The sequence below is a fragment of the Dreissena polymorpha genome, chromosome 1 (genome assembly GCF_020536995.1).
Source record: "Dreissena polymorpha isolate Duluth1 chromosome 1, UMN_Dpol_1.0, whole genome shotgun sequence".
Classification (NCBI taxonomy): Eukaryota; Metazoa; Mollusca; class Bivalvia; order Myida; family Dreissenidae; genus Dreissena; species Dreissena polymorpha.
The window spans coordinates 115,881,988-115,905,670 of NC_068355.1; the positions used below are offsets into that span (position 1 = coordinate 115,881,988).

The 23,683-nt window shown below is 34.6% G+C and overlaps 1 protein-coding gene across 1 annotated transcript in view; it reads left to right on the forward strand.

Moving 5' to 3' along the window:
• Positions 1-23,683, forward strand: part of LOC127846110 (serine/threonine-protein phosphatase 6 regulatory ankyrin repeat subunit B-like) — a 25,026-nt gene continuing 1,343 nt past the window's right edge. Inside the window, exons 1-8 of the mRNA XM_052377289.1 lie at positions 1-235; positions 6,368-6,546; positions 10,556-10,757; positions 12,268-12,432; positions 12,914-13,095; positions 13,410-13,482; positions 22,005-22,169; positions 22,979-23,120. Coding sequence (XP_052233249.1) covers positions 136-235; positions 6,368-6,546; positions 10,556-10,757; positions 12,268-12,432; positions 12,914-13,095; positions 13,410-13,482; positions 22,005-22,169; positions 22,979-23,120 — 1,208 coding nt within the window. The 5' untranslated portion in view covers positions 1-135. The remainder of the gene's footprint in view (positions 236-6,367; positions 6,547-10,555; positions 10,758-12,267; positions 12,433-12,913; positions 13,096-13,409; positions 13,483-22,004; positions 22,170-22,978; positions 23,121-23,683) is intronic.

The window sequence follows — 23,683 nt, forward strand, 5'->3', positions numbered from 1 at the left end:
TAAATGGGTAAATTACGACAACGAATTTCAGTATTTAATATATTTTTAACTGTCAACCCATCTTATAGTGTAATAAATACTGTCAACATGAGATAAGGGATTCTAAACACGTCTAATGTTATGAATAAATGCTAAATGAAAGTGTTATTAATTTACCAAAAAGTGTTCTCCTTGACAAAAATAAACAACATGGCGTCTGCAAGCACTACCAGCAGCAAAAGATCGGAAAAAGAGCGTAAGTGTATTCAAATCTTCGGTTGCCCGAGTGTGTGACTCATTTATCATTATTTCTGTAAAATTATACAATTATGTCAACAGTTTATTGAAACATGGTGGCATATTATTCTTGCTGCTCATATATTCTTGACATTAATGTCCATAAATGTATCACGATTAGAATTAGTTCTGGCTACCATAACTTTAAATGTCGCTTGTTATGATTTTTGACTGGCGCAACTTTATACAGGTCTGTCAATTCTATATAAACTGTACGCTGAAGTTTTTTAGCCAGATTAGAATGAGCCTGGGGCCAGTACATTTTGGCCTGGGGAACTCAAATTCAAAAGTTAGTAGTCTGGCTGGGCAACTTGCTTTTAAAGCTTGAAGCAATTCAGTGCATTGTACTCCTATAAATATGAGGCTGATTTACGTCGACAGATATACGTCTACTCTAATTAGACAACTTAAGTGACTGGAGTGATAAATGGAAATTAACATTTAATGCATTGAAGCAGTCACAAATGACAAAGATTTAGGTGTGACTTTTGACGAGCGGCTAAGTTTTAACCAACACATTACAAATATTATGAATAAAGCACAGCAAACTCATAGATCCTTTGAGTGTCTTGATGAAGAAATGTTTCTGCCTCTTTATAAGGCTTTAATCAGGCCAACCTTAGAATACGGATCATGCGTTTGGTCCCCTCACCTAAAAAAACATATAAAGTTAATTGAAGATGTTCAAAGAAGAGCAACTAAACTAGTACCATTGGTGGCAAATCTACTATATGACCAGAGACTTTGAAAGTTGGGACTAGTCAGACTTGAGTACAGAAGGGACAGGGCGGATATGATCCAAATTTTAAAATCTTAACATAAGCTGGATGATTTAAACTGGGACAAATTGTTCGATCTGGCTGAGGATAATCTTTGTGGTCATCACTTGAAACTAAGAGGCAAGAATTCAAAAAGTAACGTAAGACTCAACACCTTTAGTCAAAGATCAATTCATTACTGTAACAGTTTGGAAGAATCAACATTATAGCTGCCACAAGTGTTAATCAATTTAAATCGTTGCTAAATTCTGAGAAGTGGAACATTAAGAAGTTTAACCCGCCTGTAAATTAAGTTAAATTAACAATTAAAATTTACTAAGCGCACTCTAGAGAAGTTTTAACAAAATAGTACATATCAGAGAGTGATTCTAAAGAAGAGACCATTTATCAGAGGGGCCACTACAGCATAGCTAAATTACGGCCCAACAGTCCAGGTATCCAGGTATTTGGACTAAGTACATTTAAACATTTAATGAAATTGGCTACTGTGAGTTAATAACTAGTTTAATAAAATTCATTTAACAAAGCCAATGAAATGATTTAACTCAGACTTACCGTATATTATGACATAATACACAGAAAGTTTGTCAATTAAGCAATGTTGTTGTTTACTTAACTTTTATTTTATTTATATAAATTCTTATATATATACACACAACCTTACATGTTCATCGTACTGGGCCAGTGATTTTTTTTTTGGCAAAAAATTAAAGCAGAAATTCGGCTGCTTCCCAATAACAAAAATCAACTTTTTTCACAAAAATCTTACCAAAATTTCCCCCCCAAAAATCCCAATTTTAACTCTTTTTTTTAAGACAGAAGTCTCTTATGACATCCTACAAAATATATAACTTTAATTTAGTGCTTTTTGTTGAAAAATAATTCCCAAATTTGCCACTTTTATCGATTAAAAAATCCCTATTTGACCAGACTCCTTTTCCCAAAATGGATAGAAAACCCCCTGAAAATGCACTTAAAAACAAGTGTGTTTCTTTTAATCATATTTTTAATGCTTAATTTTTCCCAATTTCATGGTTTATCACGCTATTTTTCCCATTTTCATGGTTTATCGCGCTAATTTTCCCAATACAAATGGCACAGGCTGTAACTAATAAAAGCAACACAAATATCACTGTGGGCTCGTTAGTCTTTAGCTGGGCAACCAAAATACTAAAGATGGTTGACCGTGTGGGCAACCAATTGTAAAACGTTAGTTTCCATCCCTGTTGACCCTTTGCGAATATTCAGCTACGTCTCCTATTGGTGATATTCAAGGTGGCAACCACTTTAGTTATGAAGAAATCCAACATACAGGCAACATGTACCTCTATTCTCTAGCAGCTGTTTCCAAATAAGCTTTATATTTATCAACCAATCAGCGGTTGATTAATCGGGGGCAAAAAAACTAAGATACTGTAAAACATGCGTGTTTAAAGGTTATCAATCAGGTTTAAGTTAGTACTTTAGTCAATATCCAGAAAGATTAGTTTACAAAGGGGCATTAAATTCATGCCATTTTCAAAGCCATTAGCTTATACTTGTTGCGAGTTACAACAGCACAATGTATAGATTTACCTATATTACCATGGTCAAATGTTAATTAATTTAAGACAAAACAAACTTATTTTGTTAAGCACTTTTCATTATAAAGATTGATAAACATTTATTAGCTATGCTTATATGAATTATATCACATTTATATGTGAAAACATGGCCTGCTCTCCCTTTCTAACTAAAATCTCCGTCATAAATCTCTCTTTTGTGTCAAAAACAAGTGAGAACAATTTTGTGTTAATATTTTCATAAAAGCATTAATAAATGCCATAGTACAATTATTGTTTATTATAAAAACCATCATTACATGTGGTAACTTGGGGTATGTCTGTTTACAGGACCCTTTAATATGTAGCATTACCAAAGTCCTAGCTATAGAACATTAATTTATTCCAAAAAATGACCAAACTGGTCTGTTGTTTTGCACTTTCAATTGTAGTGATTGACAAATTTCCTATTAGCAATGTTTTACTTTTATTTATATCAACTTTAAATGTTAGAACGTGTTGAATGTGGTTGCATAGGAAATTGTGTTTAACTTCAGTGTCAGCCTAGCAATCAAGAGGTCAGGTTTCGATCCCCATTCGGGGAGCGTTCCCAGGAAACAGACTCCAGTGTTTTTTTCACCTATAGGCGAATGGTGGCGGGGCCCATCCAAAGGGGAAAAACACGTCGTTTTTTAGGAAAAGGGGAAAATTAAAAATTCACTCTTTTGTATGTTATGATATTTATTATATGAATACACATGTATGTATGAATGGAATATTCACAGCTGAATGTCTCTGTTCTTTTTCCTAAATATATATCAATGATTATTTCAACATTAATTTCAGACAGTTCAACCGTTATGCACAGTCTCAGTTTTCCAAGCCAATTTGAGTCTAATTGGGATTTCTTCATCAATAAAAAGGCAAATTTGAGCATTTTTTATCAATAAAATGGACCAAATTGGAATGTTTTTATCAACAAATATTGACACAATATAGATACATCAGGCCTTTTCTTGGCCATTTTGGGAAAAAATGCAATTCATGTGAAGTCCACTGATTTGAGAAAAACTAATTTAATGTAACTCTTTATAATAATACATCATATTAATTATAGTTATATACTTTGTTAGTTTTTTATGAAATAAATTTGAGATATATTTATCATAAGGCAGTTGTTTCTAAAAAAAAAAAAAAAAAAAAAAAAAACAACATTTTTTTCTACAAAATTGGGAAAAATATATACTCTTTTTGAGGGGAATGGGGCCGAATATAGGGCCCTAAATTGCCATAAAATAAAACACTGGACTCGTGAGCGTTTCTATAAGCCTGAGGCTTGAACTGCAATCAAGCTAAAATAAATATTTAAACTAATCACAAAATCCCAGAAATAAAACCTTATTCCTGGTCAGATTTATGTACATACAATGTTTTGTTAATATTTTAGAAAATAACATGGGTAAATACAATTTTAGAAATGTTATTTATTATAAATAAACCTACATTATGCGTAGTAACATGGGAGATTTTGTTATTCGGGCTAGGATCCTGAGAGCGTGTTTTACTTACCATATCAATGCGTATTTTAGATAGCTAAATATGTTTTTAAAAACTAATATTTTTATGCCCCCGGGTCGAAAGATCATATTTTTGTATGTGTCTGTCTGCGTGTGTGTGTGTCCCAAAACTTTAACCAAAACTTTAACCTTGGTCACAACTTTGGCAATATTGAAGATATCAACTTGATATTTGGCATGCATGTGTATCTCATGGAGCTGCACATTTTGAGTGGTGAAAGGTCAAGGTCAAAAACTTTAAACAAAACTTTAACCTTCTTCATAACTTTTGCAAGGTCAAAGGTAATAAAAATAATTCAAAGCGGCGCATTAGGGGGCATTGTGTTTCTGACATAAACACATCTCTTGTTTGGATTTGTAAATCAATAAATGATACAAAACCATTTACCAGTATTATAAGGGATGAACAAATGTTCAATGTTATAATCCAAAATGTTTCTTGATCTATAAGCATAGACACCACCTTGGTGTAAGCTTGCATTGATTTTCTTATTGGTAGGGCATGTGATATAGTGGTCGAAGGGATTGTCTTCGAGGCGGGATGTTAATATAGGAGAATGTGGATTATTTGATTGAAATGCCTCTGTCATACAATTACATGTACCATGAATGTGACTGTGAATGACCTATTACTGTCATAGCTTCCCACACATATAGTTCTTATTATCAACAGTATTTTTCCCTACCCTATATCTTGTAAAAACACAAAATCAAATATATTTAATTGAATCATTGTATCACCTTTTAATTTGCCTTTTGCCTTTGGATGGTTCATTATTTTTAAAATAGGAAACATACATACCGTCTTTATCCTAATAAACGCTCCCGCCCTAATAAACACGCCCCTATTGTATAATTAAATGAAGGAGTGATAAAAATAATTGCATTTTATTGAAGGAACATTTTTTTATCAACAAGGTAATTGGCAAGAACCTTATAAAAAAAAAACTTTAATAATAATAACATATATATTTGGATATTTGGAACAGATTGATCTAAGAAATATACTCCAACATGCAGGCGATTTTATTATTGTATCGGTGTTTTCAGTTTTAAAAGTCAAATTCATGTTACATTGTTTTTGTACACCGTGCATTTTAAATACGGATCTACCCAGGTGGTTCAATATGCGGTACGCTGGGCCGAAGCTACCGTAACCATAAACCTTCACTTATTAACACTGTTCATATCTCGGCCACGCGTACTGTTACAGTTCTCACTATGGTCAATTTGACAACGGCCCTTTCATTTCGCATGATAATAGGTTGTAGAATTCTTATAACAGGCTTCCCAACCAACCTGGAAATCAGGGAAATCCTGGGAAAAGACTTTAACTTTTTCCAGTCAGGGAAAAGTCAGGGAATTCAGGAAAAGTTCCTGAAATCAGGGAAAAATCAGGGAATTTTGTTTGGTCAGACTTTCCCACGTTCTCTTAGTACTTTTGTTCCTGTTACTGTTAAAAATGGTGAATTACGAAACAATATGTTCCAATTATTGTTGCAAAACAAACATGAAATGAAAATTAATGAAAGGGCGAGGAAAGGAAGGCTGTGAGGGGAGATGGGAGGCCATGGCTTTAAAATTATATAAATAAAATACATGTTATTGGCTGCAACTGCTTTTTATCGACGTTGTCTAAAACAAGTTACAGGTCAAAAATATGATCCTGGAATTTGGATTTTCCATCAGGGAAAAATCAGGGGAAATCAGGGAATTTTGTTCATACAAAAAGCTGGGAACCGTGTTGTGATTTGTTTACGATTGCTCAATGAACTTGGAACTTTTCGCAAATACCTGTTAACACATTTTAGGTGTTGGCTCATATTATCCCTTAAGGAGGGTAAAATAAACGTGCCCTCTTTGTGATTTGCATCGCGCCTTGGCGCGTTTATTAGGATAAAGATGGTATACAAAGATGCTTAATTGCTGTTTATGCAAGCAACTTGTAACTTACTAAAATTACTCTTAATTTTAAATAGATTTTTGTTAATCACATGTCAAAACATAAAGACCAATTTTGTTCTTTATTATAAAAAGGGTATGGAGGAGTAAGATGATCGTGAAAACTTCTATGTTTTTTTTTGAGGAATGTTTATTTTTTAGGACTGAACTTATTTTTACGAAAGGTACCAGTATTTATTTATCTTTGAGATTTTCCAACTAATTCATGCACAAATATCTTACACAATTCTAGGACTTAAAAATGAACTGGGATCTGCAACAGAGAAAGGTGATGTTGAAAGAGTCAAGATGCTTATGGAGAAGGTGTCGCTCAACAATGAATTGCTGATCAAACGGGAGGGGCTTGGCAAAAGTCCATTACTTATTGCATGTACCTATGGACAGCTGCCAGTAGTTGAGGAATTCTTAAAGGTACTATCATATCTATAACTTTGAAACGGAAATTGTTTTTTGCATTAAAAGTATTTGTTGTAGTATAATCATCTACAACTACTAAATGTGGGTAGAATCATATTGTTCAGTTTATTGTCTTCCCTTCTTTGTGCCCATAAACAAACCATCAATGAAACTTTATTTTATTTGCCAATACTAATATGTATAGTAAAAATACAACTTACAATTACTCACCAAACTATATTTAATTAATTACAACAAGAACTTTTGGATGTAAACAAAACTGTAAGGCATTGCATTGTTTGATAGTTGTACTCAAATAACATTGTGACTTATAACAGGATTTAAAAATTTGCTAATTAACTTTATAATAAAAGTACCTTCACTTTTAGAGTCAAAAGAATGTTATTAATATAGTAGATTTATTCAATTAGCGTTATTATAATGCTCCCAAAAAGTCCATCCTTTATGCTTGTACTTAAAAAGAGGAAGAATTCAGACACTGAAGATCCAATTATGACAAAAACTTGATATGCATCACTTCCATAGGGAGTACATGAGCATCCCTGTCTGGTCATTAACTCTTTCAGTGCGGGAACCGAATTTTGAAGGCCTTTGCAAACAGTTTGGATCCAGATGAGACGCCACAGAACGTGGCGTCTCATCTTGATCCAAACTGTTTGCTAATCTGATAGTATTCTTGGACAAAAAAATCGAAGAAAATGCTAATTTTAGAAATTCAGCAGACGACATTTTAGCAGACGACAAATTTCCCAGCATGCAAAGGGTTAATGTCTTATGATTTTTCAAGGAGTAATGCCCTGTACTATGTCACTTTTCAATTACACACAATATCTCTCAGCCTTATGCTGAGGATCTGAACTTGATTAATTAACCATGATATGCAGCATTCCTATATCGTGGGAAAGTATATGATTGTCAGGTGGCTCTAGTGAGTTATTGCCCTTTGATGATTTACAGGCTACTTTTTATGCCCCCAGATCAAATGATCGGGGGTATATTCTTTTTGGCCTGACACTCTGTCAATGTATGTGTGTCGGTGTGTCTGTCCCAAAACTTTAACCTTGGTCATAACTTTTGCAATATTGAAGATAGCAACTTGATGTTTGGCAGGCATGTGTATCTCATGGAGCTGCACATTTTGAGTGATGAAAGGTCAAGGTCATCCTTCAAGGTCAAATATATTGCTTCAAAGCGGCGCGGTAGGGGGCATTGTGTTTCACAAACACAGCTCTTGTTCATTTTGATGGGAGATTGCGGACACTCAGTTTCCATATTTGATGACACTTGATGTACAGCACTCTTAAGGAGTGGACATTTCCATCTTGGGTCGTTTCAGGACAATGATTTTTCATGTGGTTATGATTAAACATGTTTTTTTTTGTTTCCGCGCAAGATCTGAAGACACTTATGATCAGAATTGTGTGTGCATCTTTGTCACAGTATTCCTGTCCAATTATATTTAAGACTGTTAGTTCCCTTTCATTATTAATAATGTCTTTTTTTCCATGCAAGAGTTCAGACAATAATGATCCAAATTTAATTAAAATTGAGAATCATGTCATGTTTGTACCTGTCCAATTGTTTTTTAGGTTGTTGTTGACCTCTGAATATAAATACATCATTTTCATATTGATTTTTAGCTCACCTGATTGCTCAGGTGAGCTTTTCTAACCGGTCTCCGTCTGTCGTCTGTCCGTTAACATTTGCTCGTAAACACTCTAGAGGCGACATTTGTTGTCCCATCTTCATGAAACTTGGTCAGAAGCTTTGCCCCAAAAAAATCACCGCCGAGTTCGAAACTGGGTTGTGCCGGGTCAAAAACTAGGTCACATGGTCAAAAAAAAGAGAAACCTTGTAAACACTGGAAGGTGGTGAAAACATTGATTTAATTGATATCTCGGATGAGTTCGAAAATGGTCCAGATCGGTGAAAAAACATGGCCGCCAGTTGGCGGGGCATTTTTCTCAATATGTATACAGTGGCAGTTTGTCCTATTTAGCTATAGAGAAACCTTGTAAACACTCTACAAGTCAAAATTTTTGTCCAATCATCATGAAAGATGGTCAAAACATTGGTTTTATTGATATCTCGGATGAGTTTGAAAATGGTCCAGATCGGTGAAAAAACATGGCCGCCAGTGGGCAAGGCATTTTTCTCTATATGTATATAGTGAAAACATGTGAACACTCTAGAAGTCACATTTTTGGCCCAATTTTCATGAAATTTGGTCAGAACATTAAGTGTTTTCTTGATATGAGAGTTGAGTTAGAAAATGGTTCTGGTCAGTTGAATAACAAGGCTGCGGGGGGGGGGGGGCTGTTTTTCCTTATATGGCTATAGAGAAACCTTGTGAACACTCTCGATGTCACAATTTTTGCCCAATCATCATGAAAGTTGGTCAAAACATTGGTTTTATTGATATCTCAGACGAGTTGAAAATGGTCCAGATCGGTAAAAATATATGGCTGCCAGTGGGCGGCGCATTTTTCTCTATATTTATATAGTGCAAATATGTGAACACTCTAGAAGTCACATTTTGGCCCAATTTTCATGAAATTTGGTCAGAAAATTTGTTTCTTTGATATGAGAGTTGAGTTTGAAAATGGTTCCGGTCAGTTAAATAACATGGCTGGCGGGGAGGGGGTGGGGCAGTTTTCTTATATTTAAATAAAAGCTTGTGAACACTCTAGAAGACACATTTTTTGCTCAATCATCATGAAACTTTGTGAAAAGATTGTTTTATATATATCACATTACTAATGCCATAATTATTGCCCTTAGATTGTCCAAATTGTCATTATATTATACAAAATCCTTGTAAACACTCTAGAGGTCACAATTTTGTTTCAGATTTTATGAATCTTGGTTATAATATTTATTTTTGTAAGCAAAGTTTGATGTTTGGTAAGGTGGGTCAACTCAAAATATAGGCCACCAGGTCAAATCTTACAAAAACAAAATCACTCCATATGCCAGAGTTTTGGTTCAATAATGATGAAACTTGACCAGGATGTTTGTCTGGACAATATCTAGGTCAAGTTTGATGTTTGGTAAAGATTGAATGAACTGACTCCTCTCAGGTGAGCGAACTAGGGCCATCTTGGCTCTCTTGTTTCATATCAACATGAGATTGCAGGATTAGTATTTATTCAAATTGCATTATAGTTTATGTGCTATTTTTTCTGTTTGGTTGGACATGTGCATTTTGATAGGTCACTATGCTCATTTAAATTTTCAGGGAGTTATTGGTCTTTAAATAATAATTCCTTTCCACTTAAGTCATTGACACTTATACTCCAAATTTTATGACATGTTGAATGCAACTTGGCATTTGGTAGACTTGAATATATATTTTTTTTTTCTGCTTAAATAATGTTTCAGGTTTTGCTCTTTTATGTATACCGGTAATATTAAATTTAAATAATGAATTTAATGTGTGTCAGATGACAGGAACTTATGGTCTGCATTGGATAATTCTTTATATGTAGTATCAAAACGGCAAATTTTCAGAGAGTTATTTCAGCCAATGATTTGGTTCGCTTTATTTTTCAAAGCCTGTGCCTTTTGATTGGGAAAAAAAGCAGGAGTGACCATGAAATTGGGAAACTAAAACATTATGAATATTATTATAAATAACACTTAAACCAATTGTTTATAAGTGTATGTTAAACTTCTTTCTAATTTTTTTATTATTAAGTGCTAGAGAATTAAATTGCTGTATAATATACTCAATAAACCAATACTTGAGTTTTTGGGTAAGTTTGGCATATTTTTTTGGAAGTAAATTTAGTCAGATTTTTTGGAAAAATTTGTTACTTTTTTCCATTGGGAAAGGCTGTAATTGTTGGGAAAAAATCACTGTATACCTTTTACAAAAATTTCTTTGCACAAAATCAACCCATATATAGACAAATGGTATCATCTGTGATCAGCCCTCAGTTGGATAGATACTCTTGTTTTTGTTACTTAACTTGTTTCACATTGTTACTGGTATATCTTTTAGTCTGGAGTTGACCCATTGTCAAGAATGTCCAATGGGCGCACCACGATTCATGAGGCTTGTGTTGGAGGCCACACAGAGTGCCTGAAAGCTCTCCTCAAGTACACAGACCAGGTGAATGTCAAGGACAAGGATGGCCAAACTCCTGCTCACCTGGCAGCCTTCAATGGGGAACTAGGCTGTATCAAAGTGTTGGCAGAAAACGGTAATATCGAAGTGTCAGCAGAAAATGGTAATATAAAATTGTTGGCAGATAACGGTAACATCAAAATGTTGGCAGAAAACGGTAATATAAAAGTGTTGGCAGAAAACACTAATATCAATATGTTGGCAGAAAATGGTAATATCAAAGTGTTGGCAGAAAACGGTAATATCAAAGTGTCGACAGAAATTGTTAAAATCAAATTGTTGACAGAAAATGGTAATATCAAAGTGTTGGCAGAAAACGGTAATATCAAAGTGTTGGCAGAAAATGGTAGTCTTATATAAAAGTGTTGGCAGAAAACAATAATACATGTATCAAAGTGTTGGCCCAAAATGGTAATATCAAAGTGTTGGCAGAAAACGGTAATATCAAAGTGTTGGCAGATGATGGTAGTCTTATATAAAAGTGTTGGCAGAAAACAATAATACATGTATCAAAGTGTTGGCCCAAAATTGTAATATCAAAGTGTTGGCAGAAAATGGTACCGGGGTAATATCAAAGTGTTGGCAGAAAACGGACATGTCAAAGTGTTGGCAGAAAACAGTTATAAAGGGCTCTACAATTTCGCCCAAATGATGGAATTACACACCCTCTAGTTAGGATTGACTTAGCTTTAATAGCACAGCTGTGCTGTTAGGCTTACAGGAGGTGGCATGACTTACCTTTAATAGCACAGCTGTGCTGTTAGGCTTACAGGAGGTGGCATGACTTAGCTTTAATAGCACAGCTGTGCTGTTAGGCTTACAGGAGGTGGCATGACTTAGGTTTAATAGCACAGCTGTGCTGTTAGGCTTACAGGAGGTGGCATGACTTAGCTTTAATAGCACAGCTGTGCTGTTAGGCTTACAGGAGGTGGCATATGTGAAATCAGGATTTTTCTTGTCAAGGGCTGACAGTTCTGGTTATCTAAGCCTTAATAACATTGTGTTATTTTTCAACAATCACCTTATATTCTTCATGTTATTTTATGCTTTTGTTCTGGTACTGGATAAGTTGTCCACCTTGCAAACTGGGTGGTCCAAGGTTTGATAAAGAACACGGGAGTTAATTTCAAAAGATCTTTTGGAAGCAACCAAATATTGATTATTCTCAGAAAACCGACTCGGCATATAAAGCTAAGGCTCTAAAGTGAATAGATTTTTATTAGACTAACTGGATATTGTAATGAATCAACTCTTTGTGTGTATTTTAAAGGTGGCTGAAAAAATTAATTTTTATCTAGAGTAGATGTTATTTCTTAACAACCCAGTCTTGTTTTTAACTGACAGATGCTAAAAATGTGATGTTGACTTAGTTGAGGCCTTAGTACTTCACAAACACTCCTTTTTTATATTGACAGCTGAAAATTTAGTGGAGTGCTTTTGACCTAGATTGGCTGGGGGCATAACTGCTTCACAAACCAGTATTGCCATTATGTGATGTTTTGTAACAACTAAGAAGCTAACAAAACTTTTTTGCCTTAAGCCTTACTTCTGTTGCTTGATAAACATCTTTACTTGTCACTTGGCAGGTGCTAACCTAGTGATGGAGGATTACAAGGGTCGCCAGTGTGCCCACCTGGCAGCCATGAGGAACCACAAAAAGGTCGTACAGCTGTTGTTTGACCTTGGGGTTGACCTCGACTGCAGGTGTGAGATTGGAAAGACACCTGTACACTACTCTGCACAGTTTGGATGTACGTAGTACAGACATAATGGAATCTGTATTTAAAACAAACATTTTAGCTCACATCATATAGATTTTTATTATCAATATGTTATTTAAATAAAGGATATGTAAAAGATTGTTAGGGCATTAGATTTCTTAAAAAAATAACTGTGTCAGAATGTTTGTCCCCCATTAAAAACTATAGCATAAACATAAGACTATAATTGCTCTTCAAACTTAGTTCCCTGAGATCATTTTCTTTCTGAAATATAGTGATGGCATGGAGTAAAAGAAATGATATTCTAATATTTTGTCATTTAAACTTAAATTTTTAAATTGTTACAGGGACAACCAAATAGCTTTTTAATAATGCATTTGTAAAAGTTAGAAAAATGTCAAGTATTCAAATCAATACTTGTCTGTATATTTGTTGCAATTTGTTAATACCATATTGTGAGTTGTTAATGACAAAAAAGTCACATGATGATATATTTTATCATCCCGTCTAGCGTTAGAGACCTTGATATTGCTGGTACAGCGTGATTGCGACATCACGTTAGGGGACAACAATGGTTACCTGGCCCTTCATCATTCTGCCAAGAATGACAAGCTCAACTGCGCAAGGTTCCTGGTCAAGCAGGGTACTTCAATAGAGGCGACACAGGCAGACGGAAAAACACCGGCACATGTGGTAGGTCCCACGGGCAAATCTCTTGCAACTTTACACCATAGAAACAGAAATATCTATGACAAGAAATGTATGCCCATGGCCAGTGATCCATAACTAGCCTTTACTGGATAATAACTTGCAACTTGGTTAGCCACCATTTCTGGCATAATGAATTGATTGTGGTCTAGAACTGTTCTAGAACTAAAAGCGTGATGATTGCTTTAGTAATATTTAATAATAAGCTTTATCGTTCATTATTTGATTTTATAACTTGTGATTAATTATTCACTTATTAGGTGAACACAAGATATCATGCCAGTATGTCTCCATTTCAGGCAGCACTGAATGGCTCTATGGAAGTCCTTCACTGGCTCCTGGACAAGGGAGCAGACCCTAACAGCCAGGATTGTAAGTTGCCATGAAACTTTTCTCTATCTTAAAGGGGCCTTTTCACGTTTTTGTAAGTTGACAAATTTGAAAAAAATAGTTTCAGATTCACACATTTTCGTTTTAGTTATGATATTTGTGAGAAAACAGCAATACTGAACATTTACCATGCTCTAAAATATCCATTATATTCATCTTTTGACGATTTAAAAACCTGAAAATTATAAAGCGTTGCAACGCGAAACGATTGAATAATTTGAAGAGTTCTGTTGTTGTCGTTATATTTTGTGAAGCTACGACAATTGCGTATATAAAGTATAAAATACGATCATCATAGTATGAGCATGGATGGCCGAGTGGTTTAGGCGATAGACTTTTGACACCAGGACACCAGGGGTCAGTGATTTGAGCCCTGTTGAGGTTACTTTTTTATCTTTTTTTTTTAATTTTATTCTTCATTTTTACTGGAGCTTTTTAGATCCAATGCTTACATTTATCAAAATAAAGCATTTAATGAAAAATTTAAATACATGCCAAAATCTGTGAAAAGGCCCCTTTAATTGATTGCACTGTTGTTGTGAATTATTCCTTGAGTTGAAACATTGTAACTCAAAAACGGAGGTAAAGTAACCTCAAAGGATAAATTAAAAAACAACAGTGCACATGAAAGGTGCTTTTTTTAAGGATGTGAAAATTGACTTATGTGTAAAAAGGTAAATACCAGATTTTTAACCATTGGATCTTTATGACTCGTGTATGATCACTTCAATTTTACCTAACAGGTAATTGAACCATAGAAACATTCAAAATCATTTTATCATTCAGTGTTACACATTTTCTCTATTTCAATGTCTGATAGACAATGATTCAAAAATATTTATTGTATATTTAAGTACTTTTTAGGTTCTTATGTTCAATCTGTTTAATTTGAGAGATGTGAGATTGTATTGGAAACAGATTTTGCATTGATACATTTCTATCTTTATTTCTGTCTCATCACTGTACAAGTATATACAACAATAAAAGTATTCATATCAATTACAGTGCCAATCATATAATGGATTTATAAGAGACATAACAGTAGTCAAGAACACAATTACTATGCATCAGTTAAAAGTTAACCAAATATGTTAAAATTATAAAACATGGATTATAAAACAATAAAACAATATTGCATAAGTGGAATATTGAGACCTTTGATAGTTTCAATATAAAAATAATCTCATGAAACCTGTGTGTAGAATTTAAAAGTATTAGTTAGGATATTTACTTCCAGAGTGTCATGTTGGAATAATTTAAAGCAACAATCAAAGGTCCTATTCCCTTATTGTACAAAAATGTAGTCTGTTTATGTTATCTACAAATAATTGATAAAATCTAAAAACTAAAATGCCATATAGAATGTGTAACCTATCTATACAAATAAGCATTTCTGGTCATTAAAATATTGTAGCAGGCTTTGGCAGTATCTCTTATCAATAATTTGTTGGAGAATAAAACTACCATCTTTTCTATATCTGACATAGAGTTAAAATCAGTAATGGTATGACATTTTTCAAAAAGAGAGGTCCTGATATCAGAATAAAGTGGACAGTATAGCATAACATGAGTTTCTGATTCAACACAAGTTGTGCAATTAGGGCAGAATCTATTTTCAACAGGCACATTAGCATAACGCCCAATTTCCAACATAATTGGGGCTACCCCACATCTAAATTTAGCAAAAGCAGAACGATGTCTATATGGTAATATCATCTTACAATACTCTTCTGTACAATATTCATTCTTGAATTGACAATAGGTTCTTAGCTTGTTTCTGCCATTCCCTCTTATTGCATTTGGTTGTAATACAGTATCTTTCCAATCACTTTTAAACTTACAGAACATAGCACTATCAACCTTGTCACTAAAAGTTTGTTTAGACACAGTAGCTGGATAAATACAGAATTCTTCAAGATTCAAATCTTTAAACATCATTTTCACACTGAACACCCAGTTCTTACACTTAACTCCAGCAGTATTAACAGTCCACTGAAAAACCTTCCTATTGACCCGGTTCATATTCATACTACCAAATCTATGCCACAAATTACAAACATGTTTGTACTGTTTAACTAGAGGTGGTTGCCATCCCATATCACCGGCTAATGCAGCTGATGGAGTATATTTACCAACACCCATAAAGAAGCGTAGGGCCCTATTTTCAACAGCATTTATACATGCATATGTCCGTATGCCCCATATAGCTGATGCATATGAGATAACTGGCCACACTGTAGAATTGTACATCTTGCTATAAACTGCAAATGACATACCACCCATACTTTTATATCTAGCAATAAGTAAGCCAAGTGCTCTACTAGCACTCTGTGCAACAGATTTGGCAGAAATACTAAAGTCCAAATGTTCTGATAGTAATAAACCTAAATAGGAGTATTTGTCAACATAAGTTAATCCATGAACACCACATTTGAAGTTGAATTCAGATCTGGGCACAGAGTTTGGCCTGAAATGCACAATGTTACTTTTATTTGCATTGACCACCATACTATTCGAGGTACACCATTGGCTTAATACATCTAACATGCATTGCAAATCTTGCTCGTTTTCCGCAATCAACACAAGGTCATCTGCATAGCACAATATACAAACTAGCTCGTCTTCAATCAAAACACCTTTACCAACCGCCTTAATCTGCACCGATAAGTCATTAAGGAAGAGATTAAACAGCAACGGTGACAACGAACAACCTTGCCGTAAACCAGTGGTAACTGCAAACCAATCAGTATAATGGCTATTTATACGAACACAAGAGGAGACCGACGCATACAAGGATTTGATTGCATCTAACATTTTTGTTGGGACACCTATACTATTCAACCTCTGCCAGAGTAAATTCCGCTCAATACCGTCGTACGCACGTCTAAAATCAATAAATGAACAAAACGTAGATTTATGTAACTTCTTGCGAACATCTATAATATTGGTCAGTGCAGAGATATGATCTAAAGTGCTGCGCTTTTTGCGAAAGCCGTTCTGTTCATCCTCTATTTTATCATTAAGTTCTGACCAGCTTGACAGCCTATGGTTCAAAATACTTGCATACAATTTATACATAGTACAAGCCAAACTAATACCACGATATTGTAAAGGATCTCTCTTATCAGCAGTGCTCGACTTAGGGATAGGGTTTATGATATTCTTACCCCACATTGATGGGACCATACCAGTTTCATAACATACACAGAATAAAGAATGCAAAAAGGAGACAGACATGTCATTCTTAAGAACTTCATTAGGAATTTGGTCAATGCCCGTCGCTTTATTCAACTTGGCTCGGTCAATAGCTGCTTTCACCTCAAAAACTGAAAAAGGTCTATCCAACTCCTCATGGTACACATTATCAAAACTACTTGTATGCTGGCCGACATTTGAATTAACAGATTGATTCAAAAGATTTGCAAAGTCATTCTTCCATCTCAACAACACATCCTCCAATTTTGAAGAAACTGTCCCATTGTCTAACACAACTTCAAGAGGAATACCCTTCTTACGTTCCTGGCCAACACCACAAGTTCCAATAGTCTTCCAAAACTCTACATCATTATCAGAAGCTAAGTTAGATAATCTAGACTGTGTAGAAAACCAGTAATGTCTTTTGGCCTTTTGTACCGCTCTATCAAAAAACCTCCTAGACCTTATATAGTCAGTCTTAAGCTGAACTTTTAAATGCTTATTGTTACATCTTAACCATAACTTCTCTTTTTTGCACATATCTGACCATAGACTACTTAATTCATTACTCCACCATGGCTTACCAGACCTGCGCTTTCTTCTACAGGAATCATGAATAATCGTTTTGAACGGAAGTTTATCATACATTTCATCCCGTACAATACCACACCAATCTCCAAATGCCTGATCTATGTCTGATTGTGTTCTGTAACCCTGTTCAAGGTTAGAAATACAGTCGTTAATCTGACCTACCAAAACTTGGTTTAGCAGAAAATCATTAGGAATTCTGGAGCAATCAAATTTATCTGTACTTTGTACTGACCCAGTCTTATCTGTAGCAAATTCCAAGTCAGTGGATTCAATTTCCATAACCCATGTGAGAATAGAGTGGTCAGGGACACATGTTGGAGCAATACTATCCTGCAATTCAATACTGTTCATAACATCAACAACTGTATGCACATAGAACTGACTATATAATGACAAGTATTCATAAGGTACTATGCAATAATCTACAACTGATTGACCCTTTACAGAAATTGACGTGTAATCATTATGGACTGTATTACGTCCATTTAACATGCAAAAATTGCAGTTAATTAAAAAATCAATAAAAAGATCTCCATATTTGTTTGTTTTAAAGTCTATCACATCTCTCTCAATAATATTATCAACACCTGCTATGAAGTCCTCCAAATCGCCACAACGACTATTAAAGTCTCCACAAATAAAAGGCAGACCTAGGTTTTGATATTCATATAAGTTTACAAGTATTGTGTCAAAAAAGGCAGTTGCATCTACATGCCTAGCAGAGTTTTCTGGAGGAAGATAACAAACACATGGTAAAAAGCAAAAGTTATCATTTTTGTGTACAAATTTCAGCCATAATATACCATCTGTGGAGTTATTTAAAATAGATACATCAAAAACATCTAGAACACTGTTACGGACCAAAAACCCAACTCCACCAGAACCAGTTCTTGCATTCACATGAATATTTTTACGATTATTACCAAACCATGTATAATCAGAAACATCAATACTATTAAAGTTCTTTAAATGAGACTCAGCAATCCCAATTAAATCAAGGTTCAAATGCTTAATACATTGTTCACGTAAAATAAAATTGTCACTAGAGCTCGAACTGCTCCAACCATGAACATTCCAAAAGCCTGTTTTTAACTAATAATTGTTTCCTCCTCGTCTTCCTCTGTTCTGCTGTGCTCTTTGCCATCCACGATCACTGTTGGTACCACGCCCAGAAGACCCACCGCGTCGAGGAGCACCACGAGGACCATTCCACCCAGTGTTGCGCTGTGAGCCATCACCCTGTGAATGACTAGTTCCTTGGTTCTGCCTGTCATCACTCGACATTGGCCTGTTTCGCACCACACGATTCCCTCGAACACTCACCCCCTCGGCATTCATTGCGTCAACTAAGGTTCTAAAGTTACTCATCATCAAACGCTCTTCTCGCGATTGATCGCACTGGATGTAAACATCAGAATAAGTTCTGCTTTCGTTCAGCTTTGACTTGTTTTTCAACACTTTCTGCCTATCTTCTTGTGACTGCATGGTAGCAATAACAACACCCGGCTTGGAACTGTTAGCACTTGTCTTTCTCTGTGTGTTGCATACTTGCACATCACATTTCATTACGTCTTTGAACATAGAATTCACTTTACTGTTCAGATTTTCTCCCTCATGATAGGGAAGGCCACGAATTGCCAAATTCTTTGAGATATCTTGACCACCACTGGGTCCGCCAGCTGCAGCCGTGACTGAGGAACACTTTTCACTGACTTCTTGTAACTCTTCAGTAATTTTCTCCTTAAATGAGTCAAGTTGCTCTTGCACATTCGTCTTAATACGACCCAGCTCAATGTTAACTCAATGTTGATACATGTAGTTGGTATAATTTGTAAAATAGAGTTTGGCAATAGTGTAAAGAATAAAACACAGTTTGCCTTGATTCTTTAGGGTTAAAACAATGATTGGCAAGACTGTTATGGATAAATCACAGTTTGTCTAAATTGATGAGAGTAAAACAGAGTTGGGCAAGACTGTTGAGAATAAAACACGGTTGGAATAGATTCTTTAAGGTTAAAACATAGTATGGCTAAATTGGGTGAAATAGAGTTTGGCTATCGATAGAATATTTAGGATAAAACATACTCTTTGGCTAGATAGCTTAGGGTTAATCACAGTTTTTACGAGACTGTTTAGTAAGAAACATAGTTAGGATTTGTTGTTAAGGGTGAAACTGTTGTATCAGCTTTATCCCTTATTCTCATAGAATGGGCCCTCTTCAAAGTATTGTGACTTTATTGAAAAACCCTCAAGAAGGGCTGGAAAGTTAATGTTTTTTCAATGTTTAGCAGTTTTAATTTATTTGATGGTTATCCAAGACATTTACGACGATCATTTTCATGATTTCCATTGTTCATTGGAAAGTAGGTCATGTTTATTCCAAGGTGATGCTATGATTTTTTAATTTACCTAACACATAATTATGTTTGTTTGTTTGTTTATGTTTTAAAAGTAGCTTTATCAAATGTTTTAAATGCTGCTTATTTTTAAATAAATTTAAACAAATTTCAAAACAACATTAGCAGTTGTTTTATTTTCCCATTAAGATACTATTTATAGAAAAAGTACATGCGCATATTTAACAAACCTTAGCAAGCAATCAGATGGGTCGATATAATGAGAAACATTGTACATGATACAGATTACTAGTCTACTAGCTTAGTCTAGCAAGTAATTTGTCAAAACAATGTCGATTTAACTGCAGTTTTCATCGTTATGTCCAAGAATACATATTCAACTTTAGATTGACATAGAACACATGCGTGTTTTCGTATTTGTTCTCTTCGAAAATTCGTATGTATTCATTATGAGGGCCAATACTACATATAGACATGATACATAACGTATATGTGCCTCAGGATCTTGGCTACATCTTATAGTGTCTGTTGATCATTGTCTTTCAATTACAACAAGAGCCATGTTAACATGGTCATCCCTGCCGAAATGTGATTGCTTGTATGAGAACATTTGGTTTAGAGAGTAGAATAATAATTGTAAAACATGGTACCTGTGTCATCTATTTATATTTCAATGATCCATTAGTTATATAGTGTTGGAGTTATGCTGTAGAGAATAAAATATATGGAAATGAAAGAAAGGGAGGTAATTAAAAAAGAAGACTATAAACAGTTACTGTTCTTAATCACTGTATTTTTCATTAAATTCATCTATTCATTTTACAGTGAATACTTGAGTGTTCAAATTAAAATATTATTGTAAAATAAGATAAAGGGAGAGATTAAAACTTGAAAAGCTAAAATACATAGTTATGGTTGTGGGACACTACACTTGTCCTTGATATATTTTTATTTTCATGTTGAACTCTTTCATAGACCAGGATATATGCTTTGAACAAAATTTAGTGTGAAATTATATGAATGTCATAAGCACTGACCTTATATATCTATATGTTAATCCAAGTCAACATGTGGTCTTATTGGTACTGGAATGGTGCCGACGTGTTGCTGGAAATTTTCTGGCACATAAATAATGATCCAGTGTTCTCCCATGGTGAATCCCTTATATAGAATTAGAGTTATGCGAAGGACAAACATTTACTTTGAAATTAAATAAAGGGAGATAATTCAAAAACTAAGGTAGATAGTGTTATTGTATTTGGTCACGGCACTCTTCCTAGTTGTCATCTGTCTATGTTTGAAGTTTCAAGTTAATCCATTCAGTAGATTTAGAGTTAATCCCTTCAGTAGTTTTGGAGTTATGCTTCGGACAAAATGGATACAAATTTACTATGAAATTAAATAAAGGGAGATAATTAAAAAACTATGGCAGATAGAGTTATGGTTCATTTTCAGTGCACTTCTCCTAGTTGCCATCTATTGATATTTCTAGTTTCAAGTAGATTTAGAGTTATGCTCCGGACAAAAAATTTCTTGGAAAGTTAATAAAGGGAGATAATTAAAAAACTAAGGTAGATAGAGGTATGGTTCTTAGTCACTGCACTTCTTCTACTTGCCATCTGTTTATATTTCAAGTTTCAAATAAATCCCTTTAGTACATTAAGAGTAATTCTCCGGACGAAAATTTATTTTAAAATTATATAAAGGGAGATAATTAAAAAAACTAAGGTAGATAGAGTTATGGTTCTTGGTCACTGCACTTCTCCTAGTTGCCATCTGTTTATATTCTAAGTTAAAAGTAAATCAATTGAATAGATTTGGAGTTATGCTGTGGACAAAGTTTCGGATTAAAGGACGGACGGACAGACAGATGGAGACTATTACTATATCCCCTTCCCAAATTTTGGCGGGGATAATTATAGTTTCACTTTAAACCATAGATGTTCATTCATGTATATTGCTAATATACATTTATAAAAACATACAGAAGTTATGAGGCCTGCCGTATTAGGGGCGCCTCCATATTGTTTGCCTGGCTAGAATGTCTTGTTAATCAACAAATTACATTGAAAAGAAAATGTCTGAAAGAATTTTGCACCTTTTAAAGGAAATTCAGTACAATCTTGTACCCCAGATTCTGTCAATACCATCATTATGAACCTTTAAAACTGAAATCTATCTTATAAGGCAGAAAGCTGACATTTTAACGTATTCTAATATATTTTTTTTTCATCATACAGATAACAGCCATGGTTTTTCGAAAAATAAATCCAGTAAATCCCTGTGATGTTGATGTTCATACCTAAAAAAATGTTAACAAATATGGGCATACAATGAAAATGGTTTATTCTTGAACCCCAGACTTTGGTAACACGCCAGGCCACTATGCATGCGAAGGGGGATTCCCCGGCTGCCTGAACTGCTTCCTGCAGCATGATGGGGAGATAGACATCCAGAACATTAAGGGGGACACGCCCCTTGACACTGCCCGCAAGTTTGGACATCCTCTACTCATGGAGAAAGGAGGTACACTAGAACATCTTTATTACATTCTTAACTCTTTACCATTGAAATACATATTTTGACGTGTATATAGTCCCTTAGAGGGTTAAATTTCATTGAAGATCTTTCTGACTTGATTCAAGTTTTAAAGTCTTCATTTCCAACCCTTAATTTAGATAATGGTGAGCAGCAAACAGTGTGAGTAACTCGCAGTCTGTTCAGGATTTATGCTGTTTGCTGCTCATCAGTATCTCAATGTTGGCATTGAAGCCTTATTAACTTGAATCTAGTAGGAAAGGTCTTACATTAACTTTAACTTTTTTAGGGACTACAGATGCGTCAAAATAGGTGCCTAAGTGGGAAAGGGTTAAATGATCTCTATGTATAAATTAACGTAACAAAATGTATTTGGGTTGCCATGAATTTTGGCAGCATTAAGGCTTGTTGTTGCCTTTTGCACTTGAGATTATATACAGTCCCAAATTATTATTTTTTACTTTTAAGGTTCTTATTGGTATGCATAAGGTTATGCAGCCATGTTTGTTTTTATGGATGACTAAAATTTAAACTTACTAATCAATTGACAATCAGCAAATGGTAATTGTAATTGAATTGTTCAATATTTTCCCTACTCTTTGCCCTTATATAAAAAGACATAAATAAGCACATGCAGAACTAGTGTTGTTAATCTCATCAGACATACACAATTTCATACAACCTTTGGTATTCTATGGTGAAGTCTTTAAGTACATTGTCCAGATCATTTACATGCAGTTGTTTCAGATGGGTGAAGCATATGATATTAAAGATTATTTTGTACTTATGTATTTCAGTTAAGAACGAGGACCCTTGCCCGCAGTGCTTCGCTAAGTACAAGCAGGTGCAGTGGGACACCATGCATCCTCCGGCTCCTGTGGAGAGAAACATTACCAATGCAGGCACCACAGCATACAAGAACCCAGTACCACCATTCCTGTAAGAATTGCTTTGTGTATGATTTGTAAAGGAATACAGAGTGTCAGGGGTGGGATTTTGGAATGAGAACACCTCAGGGAATTCAAATGCTCCAGCTCTGTTACTTGTCTCAACAAAACTGTTCTCCAAAAAATACTAATCCTTTAAGGGTAAAAGCACATTTCGAAGCAATTTTGGCATTTAAAAGTAGGAAGTATCACATGTTTAACAATTCTTTTGCATGCATTTATTCATCAGTTGCAAAACATAGATTAATCCATCTTCAAACTTTCTTTACATTATTTGTCCCAGGATTTCAATTGATTGGATAATCGTGCAAACATTCTTTTAAATACAAATAGATTATTTGATTACTCAGTCATTGGTTAACGTATAATTATTTTGTCATAAGATTTTCAATATGTTATAATTGTTTGAAATATTTAAGCTTCTGTCACCAACATAGTAAATATTGTCACAGTAATCTGACAGCTGAATGAAAAATTACTTAGAATATGGACTGTTGAAATTATCATGGGGATTATTTGTCATAGATCTGCTTGCTGTGTGTGAGACATGCAAAG